This window comes from Chenopodium quinoa, unplaced genomic scaffold (genome assembly GCF_001683475.1).
Source record: "Chenopodium quinoa cultivar QQ74 unplaced genomic scaffold, ASM168347v1, whole genome shotgun sequence".
NCBI classification, from domain to species: Eukaryota; Viridiplantae; Streptophyta; class Magnoliopsida; order Caryophyllales; family Amaranthaceae; genus Chenopodium; species Chenopodium quinoa.
Window position 1 is genome coordinate 2,874,730 of NW_018745323.1, and position 16,516 is coordinate 2,891,245.

Below are 16,516 nucleotides of genomic sequence, written 5' to 3' on the forward strand. Positions count from 1 at the left end.
ATAAATGAGTGACACAAATAAGATTATTATATGCGTCGCTTCAATAAATAAGAGCGACGCAAATGTTAGAAAGCTGAAATACACTTGACTTTTGCATCGCTTCTTGAATAATATGCGAAGTAAATAACTTTAAAGGATGGTTAAAATAAACATTTGCTTCGTTCTTTAGAATGAGCGACGCAAATATGGCGACGCAAATGTACGTTTTTCTACTAGTGATTAACTAGAAAAAAAACAAATAAGGCCCCGTTCACTTCACCTTATTTTTGCTTAACTGAAATTACTTTTACTAAACTGAAAGTATTTTTGCTGAACTTAAATTAATTTTATTGAACTAAAATTAATTTTACTAAACTTAAATTATTTTTGTTGAACTGGAATTATTATAACTGATCCTCTTTTATATTTTCTTCTTAAAGGTACTGAATTTTACTCAAGTAAAATTATTTTTACTAAATTAAACTTAGGGCATGTTCTCATACGTTTATTTTCAGTTTAGTTCAGTTCAGTTCAATTTAATTCAGTTCAGTTCAGCTCCTAATTTCCTTCTCTTATAAAATATTCATTTCACTTCAGCTCAGCTCAACTCAGTTCTGTTCAGTTCAGTTCAGCTGATTTCAGTCTATTAGAACAGGCCCTTATTTTTACTGAATTGAAATTATTTTTTACTGAATTGAAACTATTTTTGTTGAACTAAAATTATTTTTACTGAATACTATTTTTTTTAAGGTGAAGTGATAGGACCTAAGTTTGGAGCAATCAACTCCAACAATCTTTGTATCTTGCAAATAATTTCTTAATGGATAAAGAGAAGAAAAAAAAAAGAATACGCTATTAGAATATACACATGTACATTATAAATATTTTTAAATTTTAATAAATTAAAAAGGGTTATAATTTCTCTTTAACATATTGAATAATCACACTTGTTTATACGCATTTTATAACTTCTACATGCATTGCATTCATAAAGAGTGAATACAGTAATAGACATAATTCGACCACCTAAACTTAGGGTTGGCAATTCGGGTCAGCAGGTCGGATTACGGGTCAATTTCAGGTTGCTTAGAAATTATCAAAAATAGTGAAAAACTTAATATTATTACGAAATATGAAATTTGGGTCAAATCCGGGGCGAATTCGAGTTGTTCGGGTTTGGTTTGATCAGTTTCTCTTAGTAACTTCGAGTAAGGTTCGGGTCGTGGTTAGGGATTTGTCGTGAAAAAGTCTCTTACATTATTTTTTTGCCACTTCCGAGTTCATTTTGGTTCCTTAAGAACTAAAATGGCCCTAAAACCTTTATGGAATTTTTTCAACACATAAATCGATGAAATAATTGAATTGAGTTGCAATTTACAATTTATTAGTACTTTTTGGGTTGTAATTTGCATTTTTTTCTTTTGAATGGCTGAAATATGCAAAATACAAACTTTAAATGACTGCAATTGGCAAATTTTTCCAAGTAAAGAGAAAGAAGTGGTGTCCACCTTAAATTTTCAATATGCCCTTATTACTTTATAGCCTACAATTATCAACAAAAAGGTAAGTCGTGATACACAAAATTTTCATTTTTCATTTTTTTTTCCTTTCAAAAAAAAATTACAATTATAGCCTACAATTATCAACAAAAAGGTAAGTCGTGATACACAATTTTTTCTTAAAAATTAAATCTAAATACCTATACTAAAGTGAAGTATTTTTTAGAGGTATTTTTCTAGCTAATAAACTTTTTTTTTTCCTTTTCAAAATCATTCATTTACTTTTTTTATGCAATCAAATTCATTTACTTTTTTGATGCAATCAAAATCATTCATTTATCTATAAAATTAATCAACCCAAAAGTAAAACTAACTTATAACAGAGTCTTCTATAAACATGGGCAACGGGTCGTGCCTGACGTGCCGTGGTGGGGGTCGTGCTGTGTCGTGCCGGCTCCGCGGCGGGCCGCCCTGCCGTGCCTAATTTTGGCACACCCCAGCCCACGGCACGACACGACCCACGTGTCTGGCGGGCCGGGCCGCGAGCTAAACCGTGCTACTTTAATTTTTTTTAATTTATTTTTTTAAATAATAAATGTAAATAAAAAAACGATATATATATTTTTAGTACAACTTAATTTTATATAAATAATGTGATTAATTTATGTTTATGTTAATGTTAATATATTTTGTTTAGAACAACTTTATTTTAATTAAGGTTATATAAATTATTTATCTAATTATGTTTAAGTTTATATAAACAAATAAAAACAATTTTACTAATTTAGCAAAAAAACAACAATGCATATAATAAAAAAAATAATTACGAGTGCGATAATCCAAAAACACAAAAAATTGAAGAATAACTTATTTTATTATATGTCGTGAGCCGGTACGATAAATCGATAATACAAATAATTAATGATAATTAAAAATCGTACAATTTTTGGTGAATAACTTCATTTATTATACGGAATACGAAGTTTGATATTACAAAAATTGTACAATAGTGTATAATGGTGAGTACATATGGGCCTCGTGCCTTGCTCGGTCGTGCCGGCCCACGTGCCGGCCACCGTGCCGCCCGTCGTGCCGCGTGCCCGTGCTAAAACTGATTTTTTTGTTCACGGCACGGCCCACAGGTGGGCCGCCGTGTCGTGTCGTGTCGGGCCCGTGCCGCCCGCGTGCCAGCACGGCCCGTGCCCACCTTTAGTCTTCTACAATCACACTTGTTTTGTAGTTGTTTGAAAAAAAAAAGGAATTCCAATAATTTGCTTATGCATTACAATTAAGCATACATCACTAATCTTTGTTAGAAAATTAAATTAAAATTGGAACCAACTTATCTAGAATATACTGAAGATGTACCCACTTCCCTAAGTTCGAATTCCCCCTCTACGGTGCGTCGGGACTGTGGGATCTAACTCCAGGGTTGATGTCTCATCCTCTAACTTCAGTGCATACTAAAGAGAGGAGTAGGAGTGTCTCTTTAAGAAGAATATGATATGAAATAGACGTGATCTGAGGTAGAAAGAATTGGAGTATTAGTTCTTAGTGACTTTCATTGCTTCTTCTTAATGTAATATAAATAGGTAAAATTGATGTAATAATACCATAACTAGGCCCTGTTCACTTCCTCTTTAAAAAAATAATATTTCATTTCAGTAAAAATAATTTCAGTTCAGTAAAAATAATTCTAGTTCAACATAAATAATTTCAATTCAGCAAAAATAATTTCAAAAATAATTTTAGTTTAGTAAAAATTAGTTAACATAAAGAAAAAATATAATGGAAAATCAGGAAAAAATAATTTCAGTTCAGTAAAATTAATTTCAGTTTAGTAAAAATAATTTAAGTTCAGCATTTCAGCAAACATAATGTGAAGTGAACAGGGCTTTAAGGGAGAAGAGTCAAGGAAACATACAAGGAACATAGATGTTTATGCCCAAATTATTGTAATGAATAACTTTGGGGGCTAAAATAGGAAATATAATTTGGTGGCCATGGTGGGTAATCTAATCTATCTAATCATATCATATAACTAATATATAAAGCTAAACTTTTAGCCAGGTCACGAGGCAGCGACATTTGGCGTCCTAACTTGTCACCAAGTGTCGCGCCACGTTGGATAGATTTAAATAGACTTAATAAGATAAAAATTAGTGTCGCGCCACCTTTGATAGATTTAGATAGATTTTATAAGATAAAAACATTAGTTAAAAATTCCATTTTCAATCAAATTAGGATAGAATTTTAGAATAAGTTTGTTGTTTAAAGTTTTATTTTCGATAAAATACCAAATAATAAACTTATAACTAGGCCACAAGACAACATCATCATTTAGTGTTTTAACTTTTCGCCAAGTGTCGTACCACGTTGGATAAATATAGATAGACTTGGTAGAAAAAAAATTATTTTAGAATTCTATTTTCAATCAAATTGAATTATAAAATAATTTTATCTTAAAAATCCATAAATAACCCGGGCATCGCACGGGGAATAAAACTAGTATATATATCTTTAAATTATTTAAATTATTTAAACTAGTATATATACATATTACCTCAACCGAGGTATCGTACGTGGCACAAAACATTATTATTGTTAATATTATTATTATTATTATCAATTTTACTAAGGGTGTATAATACAAAGCTAAACTTTTAGCCAGGCGACGAGGCGGCGACACTTGGCGTTTCAAACTTTTTGACAAGTGTCGTGCCACGTAGAATAGAGTTATATAGAATATTCAATTTGTAGGATAATTGAGTTAGTTTAGAATTTTATTTTCAATCAAATTTGGATAGAATTTTAGGATAAAATTGTTAATTTAGAATTTTATTTTTTTATAAAGTACCAATATTTCATATGTACAAATTGAATTATAATTTTATATTCAAAAAATAATTAGATTATAACTCTCATAAATTATCATATAAATTTATTTTTTGTATCATAATATTTTTTTGGAGCGAAGGAATTAGTTCAAAATGTACCACATCCATTGTTTATAATATATTCTAATCAATTAAAATGATATACTTCACATTCTAATATAATTTTATTACTGTGTGTAGACTTGTCAATCAGTCGGGTCACGAGTCATTTCAAACAGGGTCATTATTTCAGGTTACGGGTCAAGAAATGTTTTTCAACAATATTATTATTATTAGTCATTACACGTCTACAAATTTAAATCGTCACAAAAACACATCAATTCCTAACTCATTTTGTATCAATGATATGTTTTAAAATAACCCGGGCATAGCACGGGACACTAGTATATATATAAAGGGGAGTTTTTTCCTGAGTTTTTAGAGAGCCACGTAGGATTTAATTTTCTTAGCGTGCCATGTAGGATTATAAATTTAAGTTGTAGCCAATTAAATAAGAGATAAGAGATTATTAATTTTTTTTACAATTATAATTCAAATGCCACGTAAGCAAAATTGACGAATGAGATACTAAATTTTAAATTAATTAACACAAAATATTATCTTTTGAGATTAGGAATTTTATCTAATATTTTAAAGCTAATATAATAATAAAAATCACATATGAAAGATATTTTTTTAAAAAAAATATTAACAAACCGTGCATCGCAAGGGCTTCATCTAGTATCTATATATATATACTAATCTATTAAAAAACGTTTCTAACAACGTCCATGTGTCACGTAAACTCTCCCCATTACGCCTAGTCACCCATGCAACTACTCATAACACCATGTGGCTCTCTCTTCCTAATGTTTTCATTACATGTCAATTCATGCACTTATAATAATAATAATAAAAAAAATAGTTTACCACAAGATTTAAACTCACAACCTCTAATTTTAGAACTAATTGTCGTACCACCAAGCTATGTGATCTTTTGAATACAAAATATTAATATATAACAAATGACAATATGAACAACAAATTTAATTAGAAGAAAATTGAATCATAAATTACAACATATATTACGTACTGATCAGTTCCATGTAATAATTCGGGGCATCGCCCGGACCCAAAAATTAGTTTTATAGCTGAAAATATGTTAGGAAAAATATCTTTCATTAATTAGAAAAAATCAAATAAGTTTGGAGCAATCAACTCCAACAATCTTTGTACTTTGCAAATAATTTCTTAATGAAAAAAGAGAAGAAAAGAAGAACAGGCTATTAGAATTCATACTTTTACATTATAAATAATTTTAAAAAGGACATATAATTTCTCTTATTTCATAATTCACATTGAATAATCACACTCGCTTACACGCATTTTATCTTTTCTTATACATATTGCATTCATAAAGAGCGAAAATAGTGATAGACGTAATTGGACTACCTAAACCTCCATTCTAATGATTCTAATCAAAATGTTTACGTATCATATCATTTAATTGTCCTATCACGATACCAATTACGGGGTGTACCGTGGTACTAGACACTACTTACACCTCACTTGTATTATTAATTTATTAGTATACCAAACCAAGTACAAGTATTAAAATAAACAACCACCAAAACCATCAAGATCAAAAACAAAGTTCCTTTTTTGGTAAACTATCTTTGTTTTATCAACAAACCAATTTCAGAAAATTAAATTAAAATTAAAAAAATAACCACTAAAAAAAGCGCCATTACACGTGAAACCCCTTTCTCTCTCCTATAAATCCACCCACACCCTTTCCTCTTCCAGAGACTCCATTACAGCAACTCCACCACTCTCTAGAAGCTTCCTTCTCCGGCGGCGGAGTTCCGGCGATTGAGGCGGCGAGTGGGCGGTGCAACCTACAGAGAGAGTGAAAGTGCTGCTGTATGTCAATTGTTGAGTACTTTGCTGACGATAATTACTATTACTATTACACTGGGATCTCTAATCCTCTTCAATGGCCTCAACTTCGCAAAAAACGACGTCTTCTTCTTCTTCTCCAATCTGCTATAATTCCGGCGAGATCCGTGATTCTTCGCCGTCTTCCGTCATCGTCGATCGGTCTCCGGTCACCGATGATCGGATTGTCGGTGAGAGACAGGCGAATTTGATTCATCCTGTTGAATCGCTTCCTGAAAGTCCTACCGTAACTGCTGCTTCCAAAGCTAAAGGTTGTTGCTCTCTCTTGTTGTTTCTAGAAGTTTCGTTGATTTTTAATTTGTGAATTGTGCGAATATAAGTTGCGATTCTATGCATTTTGTTAATTTGTGCTAATTTCTTGATAAAAGATGTTGTAATCGATGATAATGATCGTCATTATTGAAGCCTGTTTTTGTCGTACTATGGTGAAATTTAAATTTAATCATTTCGAAGTTTATCCGATTAGTTTTAATCAAATGGATTAGACAATGTTTATCAAAATGTTGAATTAATTATCGCAAATTCATCCGTAATTTTGTTTGATTTTGCAGTTGTTTTTTCAAATTTGATTTGTTGCATGGAAGCTAGTTTTCAAGACTGGGTCAATAAAATGTTAGAATTAAATATTATTGAGTTTTATTCGTGCATCAGACTAACTGTATAATGGTCTTCACCAAGTGGATTTGTAAATTCGTAATAGTTCTCAAAGTTTTGTGGATGATTCTAGATTTATGGGTTATACTTGAGCTTATCGATCAATGATTATTTGATTTACACTCAAACAGAGCTCACAGAGAAGCGCCATTTGTCCATCTTGAATAAAATTAAATAGGAAACTTCAATGGAGTTGTCAACAACAAATTATAATTAGAGGCCTTATTGAGTATAACTGAGAGTTTAGAAATGCATGAAAGTATGAGACATGTTGAGCTATTCTTTGTAATCCATATCATGTTGACAACCAGATTGTTGCATTAAAATCCAGGTTATCCAAGAAGTAAATTAAAATAATATGAAGTAACAAGTAGGTGATTATTTCGTTTACTCGATTTCTTATCAGAGATTCTTTAGGTCTTGCTAGAGAATGATTTCCAGCTATTAAGGTCTCTGGTTTTTGTTGACTTGTCTTCTTTTACCCACCATTGCAATAGTTCTTGCATCGTGTTTGACTAAGTGATGATGTTCTGGCTCCTCTGGGAGCTTTGAGTGAGTTTTTGTATTACGCGGAATGTTGGTTGCATCCATGAAAGAAACAGGCTTGTTTGAACGTGGATGATTGTAGTTTCCTGGTTTAATGAAATAACATATTCTTCTGTTATCAAGGAAGAATTTGTGACATTTTGAACTTAAGTAAATTTTGCATATTTGGTTGATGAAGGGGTCACATATGTCATTGTGATTCGTCCCCTTTTCTCCATCCTTGCGCTCTATTTGTCTCTAACTGTGCTACTTTGACAGGGGCCTCTTTGCCATGGAGGGGTCGAACAAGCCACCCATTGGATCCATTATCAGCTACTGAAATCAAGGTGGCAGTTGCTACTGTCAGAGCTGCAGGAGCAACTCCAGAGGTTTCTTTCTGTTTTACTTGGTTTTATTTTCTAGGGTTTGTGGTTGATTCATTAGAATAACCAATTATTTGATTAATTCGTTTTTTTGGATCTCCTTCATGTTTTTTTTTTTAGGAGAGAGATAGCATGCGGTTTATTGAGGTGGTTTTAGTGGAGCCAGAAAAGCTTGTCATTGCTATGGCAGATGCATATTTCTTTCCTCCTTTTCAACCCTCTTTGCTGCCCAGGGTAAAAGGCAGGCCTGTGATACCTTCTAAGCTTCCCCCGCGTCAGGCAAGACTCATTGTCTACAATAAAAAGTCAAATGAGACTAGCATATGGATTGTTGAACTCCTCGAAATTCATGCTACTACACGAGGGGGCCACCATAAGGGCAAAGTCATTTCGTCCAAAGTTGTTCCTGATGTTCAGCCTCCCATGGTATGTGCTGCAACAACATTTAGGATTATGATTTTTCCTTTCACGAGTCAAGTGAATAATGCTTTTATCTTGTGATGTATTTCTCCATGTACTTGGATATTCATCCTTCTCCATTATCAATGGATGTACCTTCTACTCAACATTTATGCGCGCATGTGTGTGTGTGGATGGGAGATTGGGATTTGGCCCCTCATGCTTCTTGTATAAAACAAGTAGTATCAGTGGGGTTGATGCTTTAGTCGGTATCTAGTATGATCTGGTCTTGTTCGCCATCAGTTTAAGTCCAGCACTCCAGCTTGATGGTGTGGAAAAAAGTCAAAACTTGATCATGGATATTTAGTTATTCTTACTCCGAAACACTTTGTTTACACAGTAGCATGAGTAATATTCTTTTGATGTTCTTTTCACTACCAAATTGGTATTATATACTTCTTTGTTCCTGAAATTTTAAATCACCATCTGTCGTTGGGTTTTTAGAAAATTTGACTCGCTCTTACTTCTATTCCATTTTTAGCAAGCCTCACTTACTACATTACCCTTTCTACCCCCAGACTTTTTAGCTCTTTTCACTCTCTCACTTACTCTATCCACATTTTTTTTATTACATCCGCCTTTGGCCCACCTATATCTCTCTTGCTTTATCCTCCGTATTCTCACAGTCAAACCTACTCTCTTTTCCTAACTTTTCTTGAAACAATAGTCTACATTAGCAATTTCATTTAGTCATTATATCTTTACAAAATATACATTAATCAGTGACATAAATCATTTATATATAGTTACCAATGGGTATGGAAAGAAAGGGATTTGAATCATTGTTATGAATGATCTATTTCATGATTTCATATTGGTTAACAAATATACATGAATCATTGTTACCAAAGGCTGGGTTTAGATTGTTAACAGCCTCAATACCGCACATTTGTTATTATTTTCGGCCAAGTTGATTTTTTTTTGGTAGTTGTTATTGGACATTGTCCCTGAAAGGTTGTTTATACCATTCTAGAGTTTTTGTGGAGACATGTTTGAAGGAGAAAAGAGAGAAAGGGGGGGGGGGGGTAGAGGGGATAGGGAGGAATATAAGCCCAAGTTTACACACCACAGTGAGGTCCAACTCCAAATTCAATTGGCAATGAATGTATTAGCCTGTTAATTTTTCGTGTTAGAGTACTCTATAGTCTATAGGGAATATCATTTTCCAATTTGGGATTTCAGTATTTACCCAAAAAGTGCCCTTTTGTTTGTGAGCAATATAATGATTAGTGTCATGGCCTCATGGGATTACATCTTTTATGATTGGCTTCTAGAAAATGGCTAAGGCTCTGCTCTCTTCACCTTATATGGCCCAACTTTCTACTTTGACTTCAAAAATGTTCTCCTTAAGCTTCTCATTATTAAGTGATTCATATTAAAAAGCATTTCTCGTATCTCACGGCGAAGAGATTAACTATTTATTGGACAAAGATAGATCTTGTTACCTGTTAATAGCTATATCTGTGTTTTTTCATTCTCGTTGTTTGCTGTGTGCCCATAGTTGTCTATTTTCATTTAATATCTTCCTGTTTCTTTTAATAAAATTGCAGGACGCTGTAGAATATGCTGAATGTGAAGCAGTTGTGAAGGATTATCCACCATTCCGAGAGGCAATGAAAAAGAGGGGTATTGATGATATGGATCTTGTTATGGTAGATGCATGGTGAGTTACAGAAAATTAGTACTTGCTTTCAAGTTTAGCAGCTTTCTTTCGTCTGCTCATTTTCCTCTTTTTGATCTGTAAATGAATCACTATCATTACCATTACTGTTCTGCAGGTGCGTTGGTTATCACAGTGAGGCTGACTCTCCAAGCCGTAGGCTCGCTAAGCCCCTCATCTTCTGCAGAACTGAGAGTGATTGTCCAATGGAGAATGGTTATGCTCGTCCAGTTGAAGGAATCCATGTTCTGGTTGATATGCAAAATATGGTATTGGTTGAATTTGAGGACAAAAAATTTGTTCCTCTTCCACCTGCTGATCCTTTAAGAAATTACACACCTGGTGAAACAAGAGGAGGTGTTGATCGAAGTGATGTAAAACCATTGCATATTCTTCAGCCTGAAGGGCCCAGTTTTCGAGTGAAAGGCCATTTTGTTGAATGGCAAAAGGTGCTTTATTGCTTGTTTAAATTGCTTTGTAGCATAACCTTGCAAGTGCATCTATGTTTTTAAACTGTTATACTGAATCATACTTATTGTACTTAATTCTCTCTCTTATTTTGCTTTAAATTTGTTTGGCAGTGGAGTTTTCGTGTTGGATTTACTCCTCGGGAAGGATTGGTTATACATTCTGTTGCATATGTTGATGGAAGTAGAGGCCGCCGTTCTGTAGCTCAGAGGTTAAGCTTTGTTGAGATGGTGGTTCCTTATGGTGATCCAAATGAACCACACTACAGGAAGAACGCATTTGATGCTGGTGAAGATGGTCTGGGAAAGAATGCGCATTCTCTTAAAAAGGTTAATATCTGCCCATTGTTAGTCTGCTTTTCTGATTACTTGGGTAATCTCAAGCCAAATTCTTTGCTGCTTTTTGGATAGAATATGCAGTAACTATGTTGTTACATTTCCAATGCTGCAGGGTTGTGATTGTTTAGGTTCTATCAAATATTTTGATTCCCATTTTACAAACTTCACTGGAGGTGTTGAAACAATTGAAAATTGTGTCTGTTTGCACGAGGAAGACCATGGAATATTATGGAAGCATCAAGACTGGCGAACAGGGTTAGCTGAAGTGAGAAGATCTAGAAGGCTTACTGTTTCCTTCATCTGCACAGTAGCCAATTATGAGTATGGATTCTATTGGCACTTTTACCAGGCAAGTTTTTTTTTTTGGCCTGTTTCTGCAATGGGTCTATTTAGTGCTTATTTGGTTGACAAAAAAGATTCTGCAGATTGCACTTTCATGGCAGTACCAACTTTTGACTATGTGGTTAACAAAAATGCTGCAATTATACCTCAAAATAGGGAAATGTTCTTAGCTTGCCCTTGTAAGTTAGCCGAAACAAGATTTATCAAGCTGACAATTTAGGGTACATCACAGGATATTGCTTTCCTTGACATGTAATATTTCTTAAGAAATTAAGCTCCTAGATCCAACAAAGGAATCATTTTGTTTGGTTAGTAGACAAAATTTGAAACTTTGTGAGTGTTTGATGGTTGGATCATTAGTGATTGTTAATAGTTAGAAGCATAGCTCTGTAATCTGTTAGCTTTATGTGAAGTAGTTTCTGATTCTGTGTCTCCACATTTTACTTGCTCTTATATGGGAACCTAAACGTTTGAGTTTTGTCTTACAGGATGGCAAGATTGAGGCTGAAGTTAAACTCACTGGGATTCTCAGTGTTGGAGCACTACTGCCTGGTGAAGTACGAAAATATGGTACTACAATTGCTCCTGGGTTGTATGCACCTGTACATCAGCACTTCTTCGTTGCTCGTATGGACATGGCTGTTGATTGCAAGCCTGGCGAAGCTCTGAATCAGGTAATTCATGTGATTGCAAGTTATAGCAATATTTTATTTTTACATATATGCTCTTATGGATGCATTGGTTTTGCATCTTATATGGTAAAGTTTTATTACTTTGATAGTATCAGCTTTTGAGGTCAAGCAGTAAACTGTACACTGAATTTCCGAGGCTTCTGCTGTATGCCTGTGACCTGGGTGCTGATATATATGTCTGACTGTCTTCTTAAGATTGGCAACTTGCTCTATTGCAACACTGTATCATTTAATGCTTATCTGCTCTCTGCAGGTTGTTGAGCTGAATGTCAAGGTAGAGGAACCTGGGAAAGACAATGTTCATAATAATGCATTCTATGCTGAGGAGAAGCTACTTAGATCCGAGTTACAGGCAGTGCGTGATTGTAATCCATTGACTGCCCGCCACTGGATTGTAAGATACTCTGACCCTTTGAAGCATCTCTTAACTGCTGATGACCCCCCTCCTCATATAAATTGAGGAGTTTACCAATGCTAGCTAGCTCTACTTTGGAATACGCACTTTAACCCTTACTATTCCCTCTCCTTTCTTCCTTCCTTTGGAGTATAATTTTTACATTCTACAAAACATCTCTTTTTTACAATTTCAATTTTAGTAATTTCCAAAATGATTATTAAAGAAATTTCATATTTCTGAGAAGAAGAATGTTGACGTTGTTTATCGTCTGAAAGTTCTTTGATTATCATTTTGGAAATTACTAAAATTGAAATTGAAAAAAAGGAAGAGGTGTTAAGATATTTGTAGATTGTAAACATATACTCCAAAGGAAGGAAGGAAGGAAAGAGAGGGAATAGTAAAGGTTTAAGTGCGTATTCCAAAGTAGAGCTAGCTAGCATTGGTAAACTCCTCAATTTAATCCTCAGAACCTTGTTAGCAGCATTAACTCCTCAATTTATAGCTAGCATTGTTCATAAATAATGCATTCTATGCTAGCTAGCAATTGTGCTTTTGAACCTTTATCTTTTATTTTGCTCCTTTCTTAACATTAGGCACTGATTGCAAATTTCTGAATTCAATTTCATAATCTAGGTCAGGAATACAAGAACAGTTAACCGTACTGGCCAGCTGACTGGTTACAAGCTTATGCCGGGGTCAAACTGTTTACCGTTAGCAGGTCCTGAGGCTAAATTCCTGAGAAGAGCTGCCTTCTTGAAGCATAACTTATGGGTTACACAATACGCTCCTAATGAGATGTTTCCTGGTGGAGAATTTCCAAATCAAAATCCACGTGCTGGGGAAGGGCTGGCTTCTTGGGTTAAACAAAATCGTTCTTTGGAGGAGGCTGATGTAGTTCTTTGGTAAGTTTTCTTTCTGTACAGCAGGAGTGCAAGTTCTCAATAGGCTGAATAACTGCAGTTGCACTTGCATGTGTTTATAAATAAACATGTCTCATTTTTTTCGTTTTTAAACTCTTCTTTTGATTTCTCTAGTCTGGAAACTTTGTATGATAATCACTCATGGCTAATCTTTATACATTTCCTAATTGCCAGTCAACTTTAATTTTTTCTTCTGCACCTACTCATGTTTCAAATTGCTGTAGGTATGTATTTGGGTTGACACACATACCGCGTCTGGAGGACTGGCCAGTCATGCCTGTCGAACATCTGGGCTTTACACTCATGGTAAGCTAATCCTTCTTTGTTGGATCAGCTCTGCTTCACCTATTATAAAGAAAGGGAAAATTCAGTGTATACTAAATTCTGGACCATTCTGTTAACTATAACAATTTGCTTTATTTCTGAAACTTTAGTTTAGTGTAAACTTTAGCTAATAGAATAAAAAGAGGTCATTAAAATTCTATCCTATGACTTCACAATTTCACATCTAGCTCCAGATCCAAGGGACAATCAGAAGATTCAGAACATAGACCGCTTAGCCAACTATCCTATGACTTCGATACAATGAATTGTTTGTGCGAAAAACATGCTGAGTCTTTTATCTGCTTCCTCTTATTGCTTAATGCTGATCACACAGTATGTTTTTAGCCAGTTTCCCCTATCCGAATAGATACGATATACTCATGCTATCCATTTGTCTCTGCTTTGCATTTTGCAGCCCCACGGATTCTTCAATTGCTCACCTGCAGTTGATGTACCACCCAACACACATGAGTCTGATATGAAGGAAGCTAATGTTGTGGGTGCTAAGCCTATTCAGAATGCGATGATTGCCAAACTCTAAGGAAAAATATGTTTCTTGAGAATGTCTGTTTACTTGTAATTGCAGTGTCCATTAGCTTGAAATCTATCATTGGAGTTGCTCAATAATTTCTTGTCATAACGATCTCAATAGGTTGATCCCAATGTGAACCATAGTGTTTAGATTGAATATGGTTTATGATGGTACTTTTGACAAAGTGCAATATTGCAAATCAATTTGGGATATTTGAGATGAGACCAATTACTAACGTGAGAGTTTGATATGGTTTGCATGCGTCGTAGCTTAACTTGACGCTTTGGACAGTTTTTTTTTTTTTAAAATTTTTTTTTTTTTAGAGAAAACAAATGTGTTAATGTGATAAGCTCCGTATTTAAATATTTAAAATTAAACAAGACGACCAGGTAATGAAACATGAAGCAGAATTTAGTAACTAAGTAAGAAAAAACTTGAGAAATTGATTTCCTACAAAATATATTTGTGCTATGGTTGGCAATTTCATAGGAATTAAAACTTCCTAAAAAAAACCATAACTTAGGGTCTGTTCTCATTGACTAAAAGGTGAACTGAGTTGAACTGAAATAAAATGAATATTTTATAAGAGAAGGAAATTAGGAGCTGAACTGAGTTGAGCTGAACTGAATTTCAACGTAAGAGAACAGACCATTACTAGTTACTACAAAATACGAACAATTTATATGAGTATGACTTATCTTAAAACATATTTAAATTTTTGTGTCTGGATACCATGGGAGTATTAGACATGTATTTTGATATCACAAATTTCATGTGACTGGTCACAACGTGTGGTCGGTATTACTTATTTAGGGGTTACTTTGGTCGGTCAAAGGTTATTCGATCGGGAGTTTCTTGATTAGGGGTTACTTGTTTAGTGTTTTGGTATGTGTCGGTTTTTTTTTTTTTAAAACACTTTTGGTATATGTCAGTTGATCACACGATATAACTAGCCACATAAAAACGCGTTGTTTTATAATTTTGAGCTGTAACTTCTTGTCTCATATGGCAATCGTGAGAGAATGCAACCATACTTTGGTCTTGGTTTTATGCCCACAGAATACAGATATTGAAGTACATCAATCTGTTGGATAGTATGCATGGGCGCATGGCTTTTATAGTTCCACCTACTACAACCGTGCAAGCACCCCTTTTCCCCGGCCATTAATAATTACGGAGTGTACTGTAGACTTTAGCCCCAAAGAAGTACGTGATGTGTTTATTAGTTAGTTGAACACTGATTGATTTGTGTTTTTTTTTTTTTAACGAATGCAATATTTATGCGTAATCATAATTCCGAGCTTCGAGTGTGCGAAGAATAACAAGGCTATAAGCCTATAAGTCTAATCTCTTCAATGGTGAGACTCAAGTGAGTATTTTTAGGAGAGAGAGTATTTTGTGTAATGTATTTAAATTTTACTTTTTTTTTAATCTTATAATATTTGATATTAAAAAAGAAATGGATTTGATAGGCATAAATTGCAAGTGACATTTGTATATTTTAAGAGAGTCTCACTATTGAGAAATTAGACTTCACATGAGTTGCTAAATTGAAAATGGGTATAGAATCACCATTGGAGGAAAAAAAAAATCATTTTGTATTTCAATACTAAGGGTCTGTTCTCATTGGCTGAAATGAACTGAACATATTAGAGCTGAACTCAATTGAACTTAGGGTCTGTTCTCATACGTTTATTTTCAGTTCAGTTTAGCTCTTAATTTCCTTCTCTTATAAAAAGTTCAGTTCAGCTGAGTTCAGTCAATGAGAACAGACCCTTATTAGAGTTGAACTGAGCTGAATTAAACTGAATTAAGAGAAGGAAATTAGGAGCTGAACTGAACTGAACTTAATAGAGCTGAGCTGAACTGAAAATAAACGTGTGAGAACAGACCCTAAAACTTGAGTCTCACCATTGGAGAGGGTCTAAGTGACTAACTATCAAACTACTCCCTTCTTCGTCCCTTTTTTTGTCCCATTGTAAATATATTGGTCAAATTTATAAAACTTTGAATCTTAGACTATAAATTTCTCATTAATTTATACTGTAAGTGATAATATATTCATGTACGATTTTGTAAGAATCATTTTATGGGGTAGAATTTTTATGTGTATAGAAATTGAGATATACTTCGTAATACAGAGTATATTTGAACACATATTTTGAAAATCGTGAAAAGTCAAATGAAACAAAATTAAGGGGGATATGGGGAGTATGAAGCTATTTGAGTAAAATTAATTTTCTAATGGGTACACATCTTTAATTTTAATTTTAATTTTAACTTGATGAAGCCCGTGCGATGCACGGTTTGTTAGTATTTTTTTCAAAAAATATTTTCATATTTATGTGATTAAATTGTTATTATATTAGTTTTAAAATATTAGATAAAATTCCTAATCTCTAAAGATAATATTTTGTATTTAATTAATTTAAACTTTAAAATCTCATTCGTCAATTTTGCTTACGTGGCATTTGAATTATTTAATTGTAAAATAAATTAATAATTTCTT

The 16,516-nt window shown here is 33.7% G+C and overlaps 1 protein-coding gene across 1 annotated transcript; it reads left to right on the forward strand.

The window, feature by feature from the left end:
* The first annotated feature begins 5,926 nt into the window (after nucleotides 1-5,926).
* LOC110712357 (copper methylamine oxidase-like) lies at nucleotides 5,927-14,242 on the forward strand. The gene is made up of 12 exons (XM_021890808.1): nucleotides 5,927-6,564; nucleotides 7,772-7,881; nucleotides 7,996-8,301; nucleotides 9,885-9,997; nucleotides 10,113-10,443; nucleotides 10,576-10,791; nucleotides 10,913-11,149; nucleotides 11,631-11,816; nucleotides 12,088-12,228; nucleotides 12,865-13,133; nucleotides 13,376-13,457; nucleotides 13,891-14,242. Exons 1-12 carry the CDS (start codon nucleotides 6,351-6,353, stop codon nucleotides 14,014-14,016), a joined length of 2,331 nt encoding a protein of 776 aa, XP_021746500.1. The 5' UTR covers nucleotides 5,927-6,350; the 3' UTR covers nucleotides 14,017-14,242.
* The last annotated feature ends 2,274 nt before the right edge of the window (nucleotides 14,243-16,516 follow it).

Bases quoted from the DNA above. Each gene is read 5' to 3' on its own strand.
- LOC110712357 (XM_021890808.1), top strand. From the start codon at position 6,351: ATGGCCTCAACTTCGCAAAAAACGACGTCTTCTTCTTCTTCTCCAATC. The intron at 6,565-7,771 runs GTTGTTGCTCTC...CTACTTTGACAG, and splicing joins TGCTGCTTCCAAAGCTAAAG to GGGCCTCTTTGCCATGGAGG. The intron at 11,817-12,087 runs GTAATTCATGTG...TGCTCTCTGCAG, and splicing joins CTGGCGAAGCTCTGAATCAG to GTTGTTGAGCTGAATGTCAA.